The sequence below is a fragment of the Topomyia yanbarensis genome, chromosome 1, assembly GCF_030247195.1.
Source record: "Topomyia yanbarensis strain Yona2022 chromosome 1, ASM3024719v1, whole genome shotgun sequence".
NCBI classification, from domain to species: Eukaryota; Metazoa; Arthropoda; class Insecta; order Diptera; family Culicidae; genus Topomyia; species Topomyia yanbarensis.
This window is the reverse complement of record NC_080670.1, coordinates 138,105,932-138,126,324: the sequence shown is the minus strand read 5'-3', so window position 1 is coordinate 138,126,324 and position 20,393 is coordinate 138,105,932. Positions and strand designations below refer to the sequence as shown.

General features: G+C 39.7%; 1 protein-coding gene across 1 annotated transcript in view; it reads left to right on the top strand.

Annotated features, from left to right (window-relative positions):
• The window catches only part of LOC131692615 (cell division cycle and apoptosis regulator protein 1-like), an 80,695-nt gene that overhangs the window by 43,562 nt on the left and 16,740 nt on the right, over positions 1 to 20,393 (top strand). The window contains exon 8 of the mRNA XM_058979803.1: positions 14,249 to 15,771. Within this exon, the coding sequence (XP_058835786.1) occupies positions 14,249 to 15,771 (1,523 nt within the window). The remainder of the gene's footprint in view (positions 1 to 14,248; positions 15,772 to 20,393) is intronic.

Sequence of the window (20,393 nt, the reverse complement as noted above, 5' to 3'; positions counted from 1 at the left end):
ACTTGTTTCATGCCGAGAAACACCGGCAGCTGCCGTTATGCGCTCTTCGCTCTCAAAAGATATCCGAATGCAACTGTCTTATTCTCTCCCTCATGTGTTATCTATCTCTTTTTGCCGTATGAACAAAACTGTAGAAGAACAAGTGAACAAAATTGTGAGGAATGTGTTAGATTTTTCAGTTTTGCAATCCCTAATTGTAGCGATTATTGCAACGCAATGGGTGTTTTTTCTAATAATTCCAGAACATTACGCCATACATTTTCTTTAAATTATGAGTAGAGCTTATAGGAGTACACTTTTCATTCAGAAAAGTTCCTTTAAAAACTGGCGTGAATCAAACGCTGTGGAACGATTACTTTCGGCGCTGGTTTACGTAATCGCAAACATGGCTCATTTCATTTCAAGCATCGATTTAGGTTATATTTATAGAAACAAATAGTATCCAATGCTGAAAATGATAAATTCCATGCATTTTGAACGAAAATTTGGCTTACGAAAAACTGCACAAAAATATTGCGTTTTTATTTACACTTTTCTGCCTTTTCTCAATCCGTCAAATGACAGCGCCTCTTCCCTATTGTACAGGGTTGAAAGGCGAACATCTATGTTTCAATAAGTAAAATTTCGAATTTCAGAAGATTTTCCTGTATTTAGGGCATGCATGAAATAGAGAATTCGAGCTACTTCCATTCTGTCTTAACATGTGAGTCATTAAAAAATGGAATGAAAGATGTTCGAAGAATAAGACGATGTTTTTGGTTTTTGAGTAAACCATCATTTCAAATCAAGGAATGTTGTATTGATATATACTTCATACTAAAACAGTTTTTTTTTATGTTTTATCAACGGGAATACCGCCGCTCTACGCATAATTGTTCCATGATTGTACGTCGATTCCCGGTTTACCATTTCCCGGAAAATCATTTTCCGGAATGTCATTTCCCAGAAAACCATTTCCCGTAAAACCATTTCCCGGAATGTACCATCTCCCAGAATATCATTTCCCGGAATGTACCATTTCCCGGAATACTATTTTCCGGAATGTACCATTTCCCGGAATACCATTACCCGGAATGTACTTTTTCTCGGTAAATATTTATACTATTGAAATCTAAAGAAAACATGTAATTTGAACTTTAAGAACAAATCCAGAGCTATGTTGACTTACATATATGGTATTCTATAGCATTCAAAATCTTATCATTTTATAGAAGGCAATATCATGAACAATCCACTAGAGATTTTGAGCCGAGTTTATAGAAACAGCCCAACGAATCATGTGTTTTTTACCTTCCAAGATGTTTGTGGACCTGCATACACGTGGCCTGGTTACATAGAGAGAATTCTGGTTTCTAAAAACTTTAATTATCACGAGCATTTACAATTAACCACTTTTTTCGTGAATGGTCTTCGAGATCCAGAGGAATGGGTTAAATTTATCGTCGAAATCAAAGGATTTCATTTTCGCCGTTACAGAAGAGTAATCTTGGATTTGTTCAATTATTTTAACATTTTTATTCCGTGAAAAAGAAATATTTTTCCTTTTGTATGAGTCATTCCATTTACGTATAGATGGAACACCGAGAGAGCTACCAACTTTTAAACTAAACTAACCTATTCTCCTCTATTCTTTATTTCACATTATTCCGCGACAAATAAAATTTACAATCAAGATATGATAAGCTTTATAGATATTGATTGACTGTGCTGGAATAAAACATGATGACATTCTTCTGCATTCCAAGTTTTTGTTTGGTTCGCTTGACATCTTATCTTTGCTCTCTGATCATATTAAGAAAAAACAAGCTCTCATAAACCAATAAAGTACCAGAAAAGAGATTATGCTTAAAAAAGGCAAAGTCTCAAAGAAGATTGTTATGAATTATTAATTTCCAAAAAAAGTATTCAAATTTTAAAGAAGACAAATTCAAAAATATTTTTCATGATTTACTCATCTCCAAAAGAAGGCGAATAAGCTCATAGAATAACAATTATAATTCAAAAAGTTATAACCGCATAGAAAATCCTCCCGATTTTCCCACCGACTAAATCGGTTTGCGTCGGCACAATCGGTCGACTATGCCACCAATTGATCGGTCGATTGTTGCACCGACTCTTATGGGGGGTTTAACATGGACGTCAGCCAACGCGACAACCGATTAAATATGACAGACGAAATCTGTTGAAATCGGTCTATTTCAACCAATTAAATCGATCGATTAGTTGATAGTTTAAAACTGGAACCAGATTCACACAGATTAAATCTGGCGATTAATACGGTGACGAAAATTGTCCACCGACGAAACCCAACTTGGTCGTTTAATTATTCTATCGACCTCGAAGCACCCGTTTTCGTCGGTCGACTGTGAAATTTATGAACTGTCAAATTTTCTATGGGGAAGGCATGTTAGGACCACTAGTACTTAAATCCAATAAAACACCAAGAATATTTTGAAAGAATACTTAAAAGAATGTGAAACTACATAGAAATAGAAAGTACATATAAATCAAAAACATGCCAAAAATAACGACAAGGAAGCATGCATGTATAAAAAAGAAAAACCGGTTTTTTAGATGCACAATCCATAAAAAATACCAAAATAAATATATCTGAAGCATTGTTGAACTTACATTTAAAATCAATAAAATTCCAAACTACTTTTTGTGTTCTAAAATAGAGAGAATTTCGTAGTTTGTTTGACATTTGCTGCGTAGCAAGTGTAATCAAAATGAGTGGTGGCAAGGTACGTGGTTTAATTTATTTTCCGGGAAATGGTATTCCGGGAAATGGTTTTCCGGGAAATGGAACATTCTGGGAAATGGTTTTTCCGGGAAATGGTACATTCCGAGAAATGGTTTTCTGGGAAATGGTACATTCCGGGAAATGGTTTTCCGGGAAATAGTACATTCTGGGATATGGTTTTCCGGAATATGGTATACCGGGAAATGGTATTCCGCGAAATGACGTACAACCTTGTTCCATGTGTATAGGGAATCCCATAGCACTGAGACAGTTATGCGAATAGCGGCAGCATAAGTCAAACATAAACTGAATTATATTTAAATAATACTGTTAAGTGGAGAAAAGCATTGCGATGACCTACACTGGTATAAATGGTCGGTGTTAAGTCAGATCGGACTAAGTCGCAAAACATCAAAAAATTAGAAAATGATAGCACTGGATAAAGAATATCGTCAGGTACATTCGACTTTTGCCAGATTTGAATTATGTAACAATAAACAAGAATTTTGGCAAAAATAATTTCCAATTATAATGTAAAGGATGCTGCGATTCAAACTTTAAACTCGTTCTTTCTCGAATTTAATATTTTGTCACTTAGTCCGGTCTGACCTAACACCGACCAAATATCCTTGTAATACCTATTATTTCACACATAGATTTTTGCAGTTTGTTGTGGTATATGGATATTATTTGTTAGCACATGAATTGTAATCCTACAGTCACATTTCATCATAAAAAGCGCATAAAACTCGATTCTACAACAATGGTCACGTATAACTTATGTGTGTGTGCAAAATAATCACCATCATTCTACATTACGTACGGCAGATTGATCCTTAGAACGAATGTGGTTATATCAAAATCAGACCCGCATTTAATTTTGCAGTCTTTATATAAAAAACAACTCACAGTCGTTTGAAAACGCAATCCATCGTAAGCCAACATATGTAAAGTTGACACATAAAACTTATGCGTGTGCTTTAGTTTTCTTCTTCATATAGATTTGAAGTATGCGAAGAAAAGAGATTATAACCACTAGAGGGAGCAAAGCGCTACTGTCTCCATGGTCTCCATGTATTCACGGACTGAAACATGGGGTCTCACTCTAGCATATTGTATCCCATTACTTTGACATGTGTGTACCCGGGGCAATATGTGTCAAACTAATGGGCCTAGCATATGTAAGAGTGAGATGATAAATTATCAGTGTTAACAACGACATGCGCCTCTAGTAGTTATAATCTCTTTTGTGTGAAGCAAATAGATTTTACATTCAACATTTCTACTAATGTATAGCGGACCCTACACGAGACCAGAATATTGTCAGTAAAAATATTGAGAAGACAGCATCAATAAGTCAATCCCATTTGAATTCTACAGGATCAATATTTTTAAATTGGCTTTACACGATCAATAATTGATTTATTGCCAATATTTCTACTCGTTTAGGGTTCGCTTACGTCCTCTGCCAGTATATGAAGCAGAACACGATTCTTTACATAGCGGTACTTTCCGAGCCCCAACTCGACAAGAATGACATTTGCTGCGCTCTGTTTACTTGGCTGATCAGCTGTTTTTAAGAAAACCTGTGAACAGCTGTTCTGCAACAGTAAACAAAGAGCGCAGCAAATGTCGAGCAGAGGCTCGGAAACTACCGCCATGTGAAGCAGCGTGTACTGCTTCATTTCTAAAGTATCTTAATTATAACTGCCTGAAGAATAACAAATTGTGCTTTAAATTTATAATACAATATAACTACTTCAACTTTTTTAACCTGAATCAGAGTCTGTACTAAATGTACTGCCTATAATCGCAAGTCAATTCCATGTTCTATGAGATTCCCTATCTACATGGGACTGACTTGCGATTATAGGCAGTGTACGTGCTCAATAATATTACAAAATTAAAAATTATTGCTTATGTGAGTCACTATTTTTTTCTCTTTCGACAATAATGGTATCAGTATAAAATTTATCAATTTTTATCAAAGATTTGCTGGGCAATCAACGAATCCCCCGTTGGGAGAATTTGAAATTTATGGAGATCGCCTTGAGTCATATATTCTAAAAGCATACTGAGAGGTTCCTCCTTGAACACTACTCTCAAGACACACACAATATCTATTGTTATGTTTGAGATCGGAGATCAGTTCGATTCAGCTTACGTCTTTCCGTTCGCATTCTCTCTCAGCGCATTAAGGGTACCGAAAATCTTTCCACCGTCCTGTGTTAGTTCATCGAAAGGCACATTTACAAGCTTTCCAGGAATCGTGCGTCCTCTAGGATGTTCTAAGGATTCCATTATTATGGGATTGAGGAGACTCTTGATGTCTAGATTGACTGCTGAATAACCAATGAATACCCTATTTTCGAAATTCCTGTGAATAGCACCGGCTGAGTTTTGATTCGCTATCAGTGACGGTTATCTATTTGTGATGAAAGTTTTCGTAGATATTTTTATCCACGTTCGGAAGATCAATCTAAAATTATTTACATGTTTCAATATTTTAGGGACAGACTATGTTCCAACTTACGTTTAGTATATTTGATGCGTCGTGCTGTTCGAATTTTTTACAGTAAACAACTGAGAGATATAATTATTTTGGCAAATGCCGAAGTCCCTCTATAAGCACTTTGAGCAAATGCTACAAAATCTACGATGAATTCCGAATACTTTTGAATTCGAGATTAAATTGCGCTGAATTATATCGTCTTTTAGGATCAACATAGGTGAAACCAACTCCTCGCCAGGATTCCTGAAAGATACAAGAGTAATTAAAGTAATCATAATTATAACATGGTTAATAACCATTGGTTATCCTACCGGTAGCAGTTATGGCCAGGGATGCCAACGGTACCGATAAACTACATTTTTTCGGTATATTTACATTTGCACAAGCCGTACAGCCCGCTACAGCGACGCATCACTACAGCTCTTGCCAGAACGGTAACACAGACAAACAGACGTAACAGCTCGAAGAAAATTCTAAAAAAATCATCGCCCACGGTATACTAGCGACATCTGTTGAACACATTGCACAAAATGTGATTCTGGCAACCATGGGACAACATTTTTTTTCAATGGAAGTACTGGCAACAATACTCACACCGCTTGTCAATTGCAAGATAGTAGATGAAAGGTAGGAGCATTGTTGCAGTTGCTATATTTGAAGAACGAAATAGAAAAATCGCCTATGTCACGTACTTAAATTTTCCATGGCATAATTATTGCAATTGACAAATTTAAAGAATGCAGAGCTACGACTTCATTTTTAAAACCCAACAAAACCATTTATTGTTACGGGAAATTAAGCAACAACAAAATTGTTTTTCTTTTCGTGTGAAGAAAACAATTTTTGTCGTCAATTGGCCGTATGATTGATTTTTGTCTCTATTTACTTTTCTTTGCCGTCGCTCATTTGGATGAGCTTTTAGCGTTTACTTTTACTATAAGAACAAGGCTATGTAGCCTATTTTTAAAGAGTCGGCTGTGCTATCGAGGTCATCATTGGATCAAGATCACGGAGATACAACCCCTAAAATTTCCTTGCCAATATCAGGATCAATTCACATCAACGATTTCATTTTTAACGCTTTCTGTAGGTGAAGACTCATTATGTAGGCTATGGAAGAGTTTAATTTTGTTACAACTTGGAGAACGTTCCGGTAGAAAGCTCATTCGCTTGAAAATTGGCTGGGTCTCCAATTGTCCAGTGGGTGCTTCGTCTTGGATGGTAATGAGCAATCGCCGTAGGAAAATATAATTTAATTCTTTTGGTCCTGAAAATGACCCTTTCGGCGATGCTGTTGGGTTGCGACGGATCATTAAATATATCTAGATTGAATATGGTCTAAGCATATCTTCAGTTTTCGTAACTCCTGCACCATGCCAAAGTTGAATTTTTCCGTCAGTTCCGCGGATCGACAAATTCGAATCCATCGCATACATCCGGTTAGATTCGTTACGCCGAACCAGTTAAATTGGCAAGATCCTAAAATGTATCTGCTCACCAATCAGCGTCGTGCAGGAAAATACGAAATAATTTTTAACAATTCTTGCCTTGGACACTTCGACAGGAATGCATTTCACATTTCTGGACCATTTTGTTTGTTTTGGTTTGCATAAAATGAAAATGGCGGTTATGTTCTCGGGCAAGACGATACAAGATGTCACATTGTTCCAAGTATAAGTACTATTGCCATATTTCTTCGATAAAACCGATAAAACAAACGGAAAACATAAACAAACGGTAGTGGGCTCTTCTGTTGCCAGAGGTTTTGATTCGGTTCAGTCATAATTATTTTTATCGATAGTTTCGATATAAAAAAGTGTCCCTAAGTGTTCGAATCGGAAGATCCGTGGTGAAGTTCGGCCTTTTCTCTCTTTTCATCGTGCGCTAAAGAATCAGGACGCTCGTTCGGATCTTTATGTTTATTAAGTTTTATTTTTTGTGTTTCGAATTCATCTCGTCAATAACTAGCACCATCTGGGTGTCTAGTTAGACGATGTATCTTAACTAGTACTCAAATTAGTACTAGTTAGACACAAAAAAATTCCAAACAGTTCACACGACACATGTGAACGTTCAAAGCAACTGACTTGTCCCTAGTGATGTCCCGGGAAGCAAGCACAGAGGCTCAGGTTTGCTGACGAGAAAGCGAAAACGAACTCTTGTCTTATGGCTCGGGAGCCAAACGCCTTGCATTATGCAATATTAATTCCCATAAGGGAAAATTGGATTAAACCACTTTGCGCGTTAAGGGCACAAAACCTAACTTAAATTAAGTTTTATTTTTTGTGTTTCGAATTCATCTTGTCAGTTAGTTACTGACGAGACTGCACCATCTGGGCGTCTAGTTAGACGATGTTTACTTATTTTATGGGTCGCGGACACTTTGTTTCATTTGACATGTATAAAACTAGAAAAACTCTAGAAAGAGAAATGCGGAGACTCCATTTTGGATCGATTGGATTCGCGTTTAGCTGTCAAAAAACGAATCCAATCGAACATTGCCTATCCTTATAACATTGGACGTGTTGCCATACAATACCGGGGCATACGTTGCCAAAAATGCTGTTTTTCTCTCCGCAGTTCTCTTACTAGAGTTTTTCTATATAAAACTAATGCACTTAAAAGTGACGAATGTTCCCACCTTTTTTTCCCTTCATCTTGGTTTTCGGGTGCTTGCGGTAACGAAGCTACACATTATGGCTATGTGTCAAAATCGCTTCACAAGCGCCACGCTCGGTGAAATGGCGCATTTTTCATAATTTAAATCGACCGTTTTTCTGTGGGCGATGAAAATTCATCTCGTGTTACGTCTGTTTGTCTGTGACGGTAACCTAACCGAGTACATTTTCCCGTACAGCAGTAGAATACATTTTTGTTTTGCTGCTGTACTCCGACTGCTCGGTGAGAGTGTGGCGTAGTAAAGTTTGTTCTCTCGCTTTGCACATTTTTCTCTGCATAGTCAAAGGGAGAGGCCCGCATAGGAAAGCGTTGATGCCGGCCGTGGCGTAAATGAGCCTCATTCATTGTTGTCATTTTTGAATAAAAATATTAAAAAGATTGAAAATATTAAAAAATGTAAAATAAGGAAAGAGAAGCTGTACCGCTCGCGTCTGGTGACTGTACTGGGGACAGTAGTTTTTTGTCATGTTACTGCTTTGCACACAGGCAGCCGTACAGCGCTGGGCGTCCTGCACAAGCGAATGACAGCAGCATCGAGAGAGAAATGAGAATGTAGGCAGAAAAATTACAGCCGCAGAAAAGGTAGACATTTTGCATCCTTGGTTATGGCCAGCATGTGCGGGATAGTTTACGATGATGAAATACAATACAGATGCCAGATATTTTTGAAATGCCTGCATTAAAAAGTTTCATTGTCTGAGAATTACCAAAATGTCAGGAAAATTATCTTATGACAGCCTTTCTCAAGCGGAGTCATATGTCTGCATAGAATTTTCTGTTTATAAAATATTTTTACTGGAACTTCGATCAACTTTTAAGCGGAGAGGGGGACCAAGTTTGTTCTTGGTTGACTTTGGCGCTCCGGAATATTCCTGATTAATGCTCAGACATCTGATGACAGGAGCTTCGGCAGCTTCGTGGTTTACGGCAAAGGTACATTTACGATTTGAAGTAGGATGACTACTAGTTTCATGCTCAAGTGCTCATCAACCATTGTCTGTTTTTTTTTATTATAGAGGTTTTAACCTTAGGGTCATTCGCCTCTTATTGTCTGTTCTGGACTGTTGCCACCAAGCATGGCATAATCTTTTACTTCACTGACGCACAACCATCGTTCTGAGCTAGATGGGGTGTGGAGAGTGTAGTATATAAGTCGGGACACGACTGTACCCGTTTCATCCTGTTTCGTGATAGTGATTTCTTTTTTATGGTGTCCTTTTCGGCAGCGACAATACATCGCCGTCGGAATCTTGTTTACGTTTGCTTTGTGCCGATGATATCTAAAGAGATGAAAGATAGTACGATAGTAAATAGCTCTTTGTAGGTTATTTCCGACTGTTATGACACACTGTTTGGGACGTTACGACCTGGGCCGTTATTGCGCAGTTTTCATGGGTCACACTATCCGAAAATGAGTGTATAACGCGCGACATAAGATATAAAATCGAATGTGCGTCACATTGTCTGAAATAATACAATTTATAATTTATCAATAGTATACAGTAACCTGATTTAGGTCAAGGAAATTGCATGTTTTAATAATAAGAGGAAAGATGCACATAAAGTGTGAACAATAAATTTCGGGATTTTTGACGGATTCAAATATTAACACAATAAAACAGATGTAACACTACGTTCACACTACGAGTTAAAACGTGTTTTAATGCTATCTTGATGGCAGTTTTATTGTTGCTAATTATTATAACATGTTTTAACTCAGTAGTGTGAACGTAATATTGGACAGTTTGCAGGATGTGTCACATGAAGAACCGATTTGCGATCTGCTGGTAGTTCCCGATGACCGAGGCGGCTAGAAAGCATCGCCATGCAATGCTGGCTATATACTGTGAAAGAACATCAGTTTGACCTTATATTTAGTTATATTCACACTACAGAGTTATAATACGTTATAATAATTAGCAACAAGAAAAATGTCATCAAGATAGCGTTAAAACACGTTTTAACTCGTAGTGTGAACGTAGTATAACTCTCGAATCTGATCCAATGTGTTGACCGAGGGACTAGAATCGCCATGACAACACCAAATTTTAACCGTCATCCAGTACCTTAATTGGAAAAGAGTATTGTACTGTTGTAATCAAATACTGGTTGGTCACACAGACGCGTTATAATAATTGTTCATTAATCAATAAATTGATTATTACCACTATTTTTACAAGCAACCCTAGGGCACATATCTTTAATCACATTGTTTCAAAAATATCCAAAGTGAACAAATATCGGGAATCAAGATCTAGCAATCCGATGGAAACTAAACCACTTAGCGCAAAGCAGAAGATTGATATTTGCCCCTATAGCGTACCACTACCGTAAGATAAAGATCACTATAATCACCCTAGTAATCACCTATATTTAGGAGTTTGGTCAGAAAAGAAGAGAAAAAAATAACCTTGCTATTGTCCCATCATAGATAGGAAAATTAAATTATCTGTTATATAACATTCTGTTGTAAATTGAATAGATATTAACGATGTAACTCACCTTCGTTCACCATCGCTGTGACAAGTCACGTTGCACTTAGTGTCGGCTCAAATATCTTTCCGAGTACCCAGTGAGCAAATTTTCTGACAGAGGCCGCGATATCCCAGTGAGCAAATTTTCTGGCAGAGACCGCTCTGCTAGATTTCTGTAAGTCTTGGTTTGGCAGCCCTGTCAGATTTCTGCGCGTATCCTGTCGGGTTAGTTGAGCTAGGGCGAACTCGGTTTCGCTCGCGTTTTCTGGCAAATTTTGACAGGAACCGAGCTAAACCCTGGCATAACTCGGACATAAACTGTGCAAAGATCCTGGCAATTCCTACCTGGTAGAATTTAGCACGAATCGAGCAAAACATCTGACAAAGATGTGGCAGCAAGCGTGCAGAGATTTCGGCCGTGTATTTCTGGCTCGATTCTAGATAAAAGTGAGCAGCATCGGTTGGTTTAACCGCTTCTGTCAGAAACGGTTGTTGCATTTGAGCGAATTCGTTGCCAGAATTCTCGCACAAATCGCGCAAAATGCTCGCAGAAACTCTGCCAGCATCAATTTCGCTTTGCTCAACTTTTGCTAACTTTCTGCTTGCCACGCTGACCGGGATCTTCCGCCCGGTCAGTGTGGCAAGCAGAAAGTTAGCAAAAGTTGAGCAAAGCGAAATTGATGCTGGCAGAGTTGCTGCGAGCATTTTGCGCGATTTGTGCGAGAATTCTGGCAACGAATTCGCTCAAATGCAACAACCGTTTCTGACAGAAGCGGTTAAACCAACCGATGCTGCTCACTTTTAGCCAGAATCGAGTCAGAAATGTACGGCCAAAATCGCTGCACGCTTCCTGCCACATCTTTGTCAGATGTTTTGCTCGATTCGTGCTAAATTCTACCAGGTAGGAATTGCCAGGATCTTTAGATCTTTAGCTCGGTTCCTGTCAAAATTTGCCAGAAAACGCGAGCGAAACCGAGTTCGCCCTATAGCTCAACTAACCCGACAGGATTAGAGCACTCTAGTTACCCTCTAAGAACGGTTGGCTTCAAAATCGTCCAATGAAGGACGTTCGTTGGACCAATTTGGACAACGTCCAAATAACCGTTCAACGAACGTCCATCGTTGGACCCGTGTTGAACGATTTTGAAACAATTTTTTGGACGTCTCAGTGGGTAGAGTGCGGCCAAAACGCGTTTGACGTATCCAAACGAGCAGAAATCTGACGTATTTCTATTGTGAATACGTCAAATTTCATGTTCGTTTGGATACGTCAGGGCCCATATTATTGGCTCGAATCAAAACTCGTCAATTGACGATAGGTTCATCCGGAGTGTTCATTTGTGTTTACATTTTGCTAGCGTTGCCAATTTTATTTTGTGTCCACCCAATGTGGCTACGCCACATCGCTTTTGCGTGTGCTGTCCGACTTCGCTACCGTTCAGTCGGACTTAAACTAGGGATAGCCCCTATGTTTGAGTAAGCCGGGCAAACGAGTGGATCACAGGTTCGCTTGCTTCCGACGGCGGGTCGGTGGCCACCTCGCCCGGCGGAGCCTCAGCGGCTTTGCGCCGCTTCGGTTCCTAGACCTCGGTTATGCGGCTAAGCCGCATCGAAATGGTACCCCTTAAACAATATAACTAGAATCGGTTGTGTCACCGGAGCCGGAATACGATTTAGAACCAGCCAGCATTCCGGCTGAACTTAACTGGGCAACGCTCCAGCACCCCGTTGAATTCTAACGAATTCACCGCCTGGGCGCCAGGTTGACGATATGAAATGAACTTTGTTTACTTTCGACAAGTTTTGATTCGAGCCAACAACATCCAGCCGATACGTCATGTCCAGTAAAGTTCAGCCGGAAATGAATTGGAATTCTGGCTGGTTCCAGTTCGTCCACGGGCTCCAGTGACACAACCGATTCTAACTAGAATCGGTTGTGTCACGAGCCGGAATACGAACTGGAACCAGCCAGAATTCCGGTTCATTTCCGGCTGAGCTTAACTGGGTGGTCTCTTGGCCACACTCTAACCCTCTAAGAACGGTTAGTTTCAAAATCGTCCAATGAAGGACGTTCGTTGGACCAATTTGGACAACGTCCAAATAACCGTTCAACGAACGTCCATCATTGGACCCGTGTTGAACGATTTTGAAACAATTTTTGGACGTCTCAGTGGGAACTAGAGTGCTCTAGACAGGATACGCGCATAAATCTGACAGGGCTGCCAAACCTAGACTTACAGACCTCTAACAAAGCGGTCTCTGCCAGAAAATTTGCTCACTGAACGGGTTTTCACCGGTTCCAATTCGAATTTGATACATTTCTAGCCAAACATGTCAAATGGTCCTACTCAGTTAAGCTCAGCCGGAAATGAACCGGATTTCCGGCTGGTTCCAATTCGTATTCCGGCTCGAGTGACACAACCGATTCTAGTTAGAAATCATACGCAATATTTTTATTTTTATACAATTTTTATTCAGTACACACAAGCCGACAGGTAACACGCCAAAAATATTCGCTGTGGATTTTGTTCTTCCTATTCCAACGCTGTAAATGTTATCGCGTTGAAATAGCTTAACAAAATTCATAGCGAATATTTTTTGTGGTGAGTGCAGAGATGCCAGATTTGCAGACAAGTCTGCAAATTCGCAGATTTTTAATTTAAGCTGTAGATGTTTACGATGACGCAGATATTTGCAGATTTTTTAGTTTGGTTGCAGATATTTGCATATTTTTTAGTTTGGTTGCAGATATTTACAGATTTTTGAATATAAAGGCTTTTGGTTACACTCTGGGACGGGACATGCGAAGACGGTCTTCTTTTTCCCTCCCGATATTGATGTTATTTTGCAGGAAAAAATCCGCTTGCAAAATAATTTCAAGCAAATGCCGATGATAGTGTTGTGCCGATGCGCCATAGACTTCTGCCGATGAGGTATTGATTTGTGCCGAAAATAAAAGAGCTCGAGCATGACATGAATTATGTTATCATTTGTCTAAACTGTGTAAAACAACATTAACCATGACTGTTGAGCAAAATAATTAAATTGCACGTGCCTTTGGTGCATTTTGCATTTTTGTTTGTGTGCTTCTACATGCATCGAAGCAACATGTAAAATATGTTTTCCAAGTACACCTTGTATACAGCCAGGATATTACGATCAAGGAGTTTTTAGAACTCTAAGCACCTTGATTACGATACTACACAAGCATTGCCCATTCCAAGAAAATGAAAATCATCAAGAAAGGTCCGGTTCGCAATGACAGGCCATTGCCGGTTCGCGGTGACATTCACTTTTTTTCACTTTGCACGTCCCGTCCCAGGTTACACTAGCTTTCCTGACATTTTTTGTTCTTCCCAGACTTTTAAAATTATTGTAGACATTTGAAAAAAGTACCTGGCATCTCTGGGTGAGTGTTCTGTCGCCGAGATGCATTATAGTATAGGTGTTCACATTCGTCAAGTTTGAGTATGTTGGTTTGTTGCTAGTGAAATTAATCATGGCAGCCCAAGACCGCGAAGCACATAACAAACCGACCAATCGAAACGAAGCTTGTAAGCACGTGGTAAAAATAAGTATGGCGTCCGGAATCGCAAAAGAGCAAATGTTTACATCACTAACCAATCAGAATGAAGTATGAGACCACGTGCTTCTGTTTTCTTTTTCATTCTTCTTGTTTGCCCGAAAAAAGTGACAGCTGATGCACACATAGAAAAAAATGTGTACACCTGTATACACCTCGTTCTGTCGCCTCGTGTGCGAACACCTTGAAAGAACACTGTGTAACCATAATCGCTCTTTAATTAATTCTTGTTAATAATATTTTTTGTCGTGTTTTAGGAGTTAAAAATGTATTAGCGGCTAGGCTAATCAAAGCGCTAGAAAATCAACAGACAGAGATCGATGAAAAAGGTTCGACCGAAGTAAACAAATCTGCTACATCAGGAGACAAAGTAATAGAAATTGACGACAGTGATGCGGAAAAACTAACCGAAAAAAATGAAGACGAAGAATTCGAAACAATGGACAATGTCGATATGTCAGAAGTGACTGTAATCGATGAATACGATTCAACTAAATCCGACGAAAAATCCAATGATGAAGGGGCGATCCAAAAAACTAAACCAGATAAACTCAGCGAGAAAGAACGTCAGTTGTTAGAGAAAAGATATTCTATCCCAGAGCAACCACACATCATTGTGCATCCTTCTCGTACTGCCAAGTCCGGTAAATTTGATTGCGCAGTAATGTCACTATCAGTTCTGTTAGACTATCGCTCAGAGGATTCGAAAGAACATTCGTTTGAGGTTTCTTTATTTGCTGAGTTGTTCAATGAAATGTTGACACGTGATTTTGGTTTTAATATTTACAAAGCTGTGCACTTGATTCCGGTCAAGAAAGAGGAAGAATCTAAAAAAGATGTAATTGCAGAAGAAAGTGTTGACAAGAAAGTCAACGGTAATGGAGTTAAAGACCAAGAAAAGGAGATCGAGGAAAATGCAAAATCTAAAGATGATAAAGAAGAAAGGGAACACGAGCGTACACGGGATCGCGATTCGCGCAGGCGGTCTCGATTTGATGATGTTTCAGATGAAGATCGTCGTCGCAAAGAGAAAGAGAAAAAAGTATCTTATTACACATTTGACCGGGAACTACTTTTATCGTTCACATACTTTGATGTTAGTCATTGTGGATACATATTCGATAAAGATATCGAGGATTTGTTTTTTACTCTTGGCTTGAATCTCTCTCGCTCCCAAGTTAGAAGAATGGTGGCAAAAGCACTTACCCGAGATATGCTTTACTATCGCAAACTGACCGATAAAGTTAAGGAAACACCCGATGCGATTGATGAAGTAAATGAGCAAGCCAAAGAAGTTACAAATGTGAAAACTAATGACGAAACATCCGATGAAGTTAGGGAAGCAGTTCAAGGGTTTGGGATGTCCGAAGCAGAGTTGCAAGAACTAGCTGTTGGTAACACTAACTATTTGGAACAAATAGAGAATAATCTCAAGGTTGTTCTAAAAGCCGAAACATCAGTTGACGGCGATGATGGACCACCGTCTAAGAAAATCAAAGTTGAGCAAACACATAATGAAATCAACATTCCTCTCACTAGTAGTGGTTTAGTTGTGCACAATGGCGCATTGTTGGATGTTCCGAAACTGTTGGAACAAATGAGACGCTCTGAAAAAACTCGTGAAGATTCTGAAGTGTTGTTACAAGATTTCCGTCGGTTAAACGCAGATTTACAGAAAAACAACAGTCGCGCTAATGACCAAATTAAGGATCAAGCATCAGATATCAAATACCTCACAAGAAAACTTATCGACGCCGAACAAAATCTTCGTGAGATCACGGTAAGAACAATTTATTTTTCTTTCTAATGTGCACTAATAGAACGACCCTTCATCATAGCATATTTTGTGGTCCAGCACGGCCATGCAAGTTTTGGGAGCGGTTATTTGCTCACAAGTGCTTTAAAAATTTGTATGCAGATTAATCATGAAAAATCTTTTTGGCTCCTAAATACACTCAAGTTTTTTTACGCAGTTTTCATTTATGCGGATTTTTGGATTTATACGGTTTTCATTTACGCGGATTTTGAAATTTACGCGGTCTTCATTTAAGCGGATTTTGAAATTTACGCGGTTTTCATTTACGCAGCCTGTATCTCCCGCGTAAAAAAACCTGAGTGTATAACTATATCACTCAAATTAAAATAACGCAATAGAACAGGTGTCCAGAATTATGGTTAATAATACGGTAATAGAACTCATCAAATGCAACACAAAATAATATATGAAAAACCTGTTTTAATCCACCTAGCGGTGCAATTGCGCCTTTCTCAATCATGAACACGAGAATGTTTGCGTTGTTTATATTCATTAAAAGCTTTCAAATGCAAATATTACCTTTTATTATTATACATGACATGACAAATATACAAGAAAAGAAATCATTATTCGAGTTCTAAAATTTTGTTTTGCATCGAAAATACGAATTCGATTTCTGAAATTTCATAGGGTCCCCCCTTTGAAGAAAGTTTTGATTTCCGGCTTATATGGGAGTTTCATATGTGACCGGACGGTTCAGTCTATATTTCCGGAACCATATAAGCGATCCATGCGATATTTTATAGACATCTGTGGGGATAATATAGCTATCATTTGGGACTAAGTTTGTGAAAATCGGCCCAACCATTTCCGAGAAACTGATATGAGTTTGCTAGTTTTGAAAGATGGTCGCTTTTCCCGGGCACTTTCGGAACCGTCTATGGTGGTCAATGTAGTCAACGAAAGTTTGTTTGGCCATCGGTGACCTAGAACTGCAAATTTAAGTTGTTTGAGAGACATTTTAGCGAAATTTTTACCTTTTTGCTTTCATCGGAGTATCGGTTTGAATCACAATTTGCTATGTGATCGCACGCCACAACCCGTAACTCCGGAACCGGAAGTCGGTTCGGGATAAAATTTAATAGCCATTTACGGGGACGCAACATTTTTCATTTGAGACTAAGTTTGGTCTAGCCATCACCGAGAAGACGATGTGACTGTTATTCCGAATTTGGTTACTTCCGCCGGGGCTTCCGGAACCGATGATGGTGGCCAATGTGACCAAAAAGACTTTGAATGGCTGTTAGTGAGCTAGTACTACAAATCGAAGCAGTTGTGGTAACATTTTGGGAAAATTTTCACCATTATAAATTCATTGCAGAATTTATTAAAATCGACATTTACTACGTGATCGTACTCATCACCCTATAATTGTAAAACCGGAAGTCGGATCCGATAGAAATTCAATAGCAGCAACAGAACGTTGCACCTTTCATTTGGGACTAAATATGTGAAAATCGGTTCAGCCATCTCTGAGAAAAGTGAGTGAGATTGTGTTCGCGTACACACATAAAGACGCACATACACACACAGACATATGCCGAACTGGACGAGCTGAATCGAATGGTATCAGCCCTCCGGGCCTCCGTTAAACAGTCGGTTTTCAGAGCAATCGCATTGAAGAAGGCAAAAATGGATTCTATCACATTTAATGTCATTCACCCGAATGCCACGAACACCCGAAAGACATTGCCCGAATGCCACATACACTCGAATGCCATTCGCTCGAATTTCATATACCCGAAAAAAATCAAAATGTGAATTGATTCCATTAAGCTGAAATGCAATTTTTATTACATTTAATGCTAAAAAGAAATTGACACTAAAGCTATACCAGTCAAATAGTTTAATGACCTGGTGTTGTATCGCAACAAGAAGGACGTTTCCGATTCCTTAACCACTTTATTTATTCCGTAAATTATAATAGTGGATGGTTAAAAAATACCTTTCGAAATAAATTAACTAGGCATTAGTGTTCATATTAATAAAGCATGTCTGTCTTTAGTTACTCACGTTTAGTATTCCCCTGTGCTAACTAGCTATCCGCTACGTTTCATGTGGAGGTACTGCAAAATTGTTTAGGTTAGGTTTATATCAATTTTAATCCTTGCTAATTATTACCTGTCACGGCTCAGCGTTAGATATAAATTATATAGTTATAATTCAAACTATCCTCACACTTCTATTAATTGTATTTTTTTTTTCTTCATTTAGCATGTAAGTTCAAATTGTTCATCAAATTTTAGCTTAGATTTAAGATATAGTATTATTTTTAGTAAGTATATAGTACCACCTTTTTTACCGGAAGCTTTCTTCTGACATCTACTGATCGAGAGCTCAGACCGCATAGATCTGACATCTACTGACCAAGAAATCGCGCTGCATGGAATCAGCGACAAGGTTGCCAAATAAACGGAGGCACGTCACGCAGGGGTGTGACATTCCCCCCAGTACGCCCTAGGAACTACTCAGTCCAGCTGCAGCCGACGTCCAATATAGTGATTTTGACCGCGGGTCTCTCCAACAGTCCTGTCGCCGTTTGTAAAGTTGCTCGACGGACTTGTCCATCCTTAGATGGTACCACCGCAACAACACGTCCCAATGGCCAGCAATTCCGCGGAAGGTTGTTGTCTACGATGAGTGCGACGTCACCGATCTCTATCGGTTTCACAGGTTGAAACCATTTCGTTCGACGTGTGAGTGTTGGCATGTATTCGGAGACCCATCTTTTCCAGCATTGATCAGCGTACGCCTGGGACATCTTCCACGAGTTTCGTACGATCACAGGTCTGTCATTGAACGCAATCGGGGGTTTACTACCGTTTGATGTCCCCAAAAGAAAGTGGTTAGGTGTTAAGGGGGTGACGTTTCTTCGTTGATTGGTATGTGCGGTAGTTGTCTTGAGTTGATCATCATTTCGATTTCCATCAGCATACTCCTCAGAACTTCATCCGCTGGCAGCCGTTTAGGTTTCACTTGATCTAGGACTCTTTTGACCGACTGAATCAGTCGTTCCCAGCAACCTCCAAAGTGAGGCGAGGTGGGTGGATTAAATGTCCATTTTGTGTTAGGGCTGACGAACTCCTGCATCATTCTGTCCTGGTCGACTTCCGACAAGGCTTCACGTAACACGCGGCTTGCGCCGATGAAATTGGTGACACGGTCGCTTACAATCTCTATTGGTGATCCACGTCTAGCAATCAAGATACGTATGGCGATAATGCACGAATCAGTCGTAAGAGAGTCAGCAATTTCTAAATGTATGGCGCGAATAGTCAATCAGGTGAAAAAAAATTCCCAGCATTTTTCTACGCGTCGGCCCACGGTTACCTGCATTGGCCCGAAGTAGTCAATCCCTGTATAAGACAATGGGCGACTGAACGCAGCGAGTCGTGCTACCGGAAGGTCCCCCATGATCGGCGGCTGAGGCCGTGCACGAAGTATTTTGCAACGTTGACAATTGCGGCGAACCTGGTTGTAGACAGTGCGAGGCCGTGGTATGTAAAATTTTTGACGAATCTCGTTTAACACTGTTTCATGGTTGATGTGCCGCTACTTCTCGTGGATGTCTGCAATCACTAGATTCGTTACGTGATACCGTTTCGGGAGTAGGATCGGGCGTTTGACAGCATCCTCTACAAACTGACAATTGCTCAGTCGCCCTTGCATACGTAGCATCCCATGCTCATCTGCTACTGGACATAACTTGTATAGAGAGCTGCGTTTCGGTAATAGGCGTGGTCGTGTCTTAACTGTCACGTTATCTTCCCTGAGCAACTTAACTTCTTCCGGATAGCTCTGCTGCTGTGTTAGACAGTAAATTAATTCCTTAGCAGCCTGCAGCTCTTCAGGTGTGAGTGGCTTCCACTTGGAGTAGTCTTCGAAGCGAAATAGTGGATCTGGAATTGAATGATGTAGCACAGTGGCACGCAATTCTTCCGAGGTTGATCCAGAGTCTATTCTATCCAATGGCCATTCACGTATCATGTTCCACAAAAATTCCGGGCCACAGAACCATCGACTTGATGGCAATAGATTGGGAAGTTTCTGCCATTTGATGCCCTCATCAGTAACGTTTAATTTCGTCGAAAGCCAGTTCCACTCACTCAGGTCCGTCGTTTCGAGAATTTCTCCAACTCTGGATGCCACAAATTGACTATAGCGTCGATGATCCGATCTAAGCCAACATACGACGTCTCGCGAATCAGTCCAGAAATATCGTGCTGAAATGTTTAAGCGATGTGATTTCATGATGCTGTTTGCCAGGCGAGCCCCTACTGCTGCTGCTTGCAACTCTAAACGTGATATAGAGAGGTACCTCAAGGGAGCAACTCGCGTTTTTGATCCAACTAAGGCGCATTCGATGACACCGTTTTGCTCAAATCTAAGGTAAGCAACCGCGGCCACTCCGTTCTCGCTTGCATCCACGAATACATGTAACTGGATTACATTATTTCCTTCAACCGACGTAAGATGGCGATAGCAGAGTGGAACTCTCACCGTTTCTGCTTGGGGAAGAAGTCTTAACCATAATTGCCATTTCTCAGCCAATGCTGGCGATATTTCGTCATCCCAGTGCGATCCTG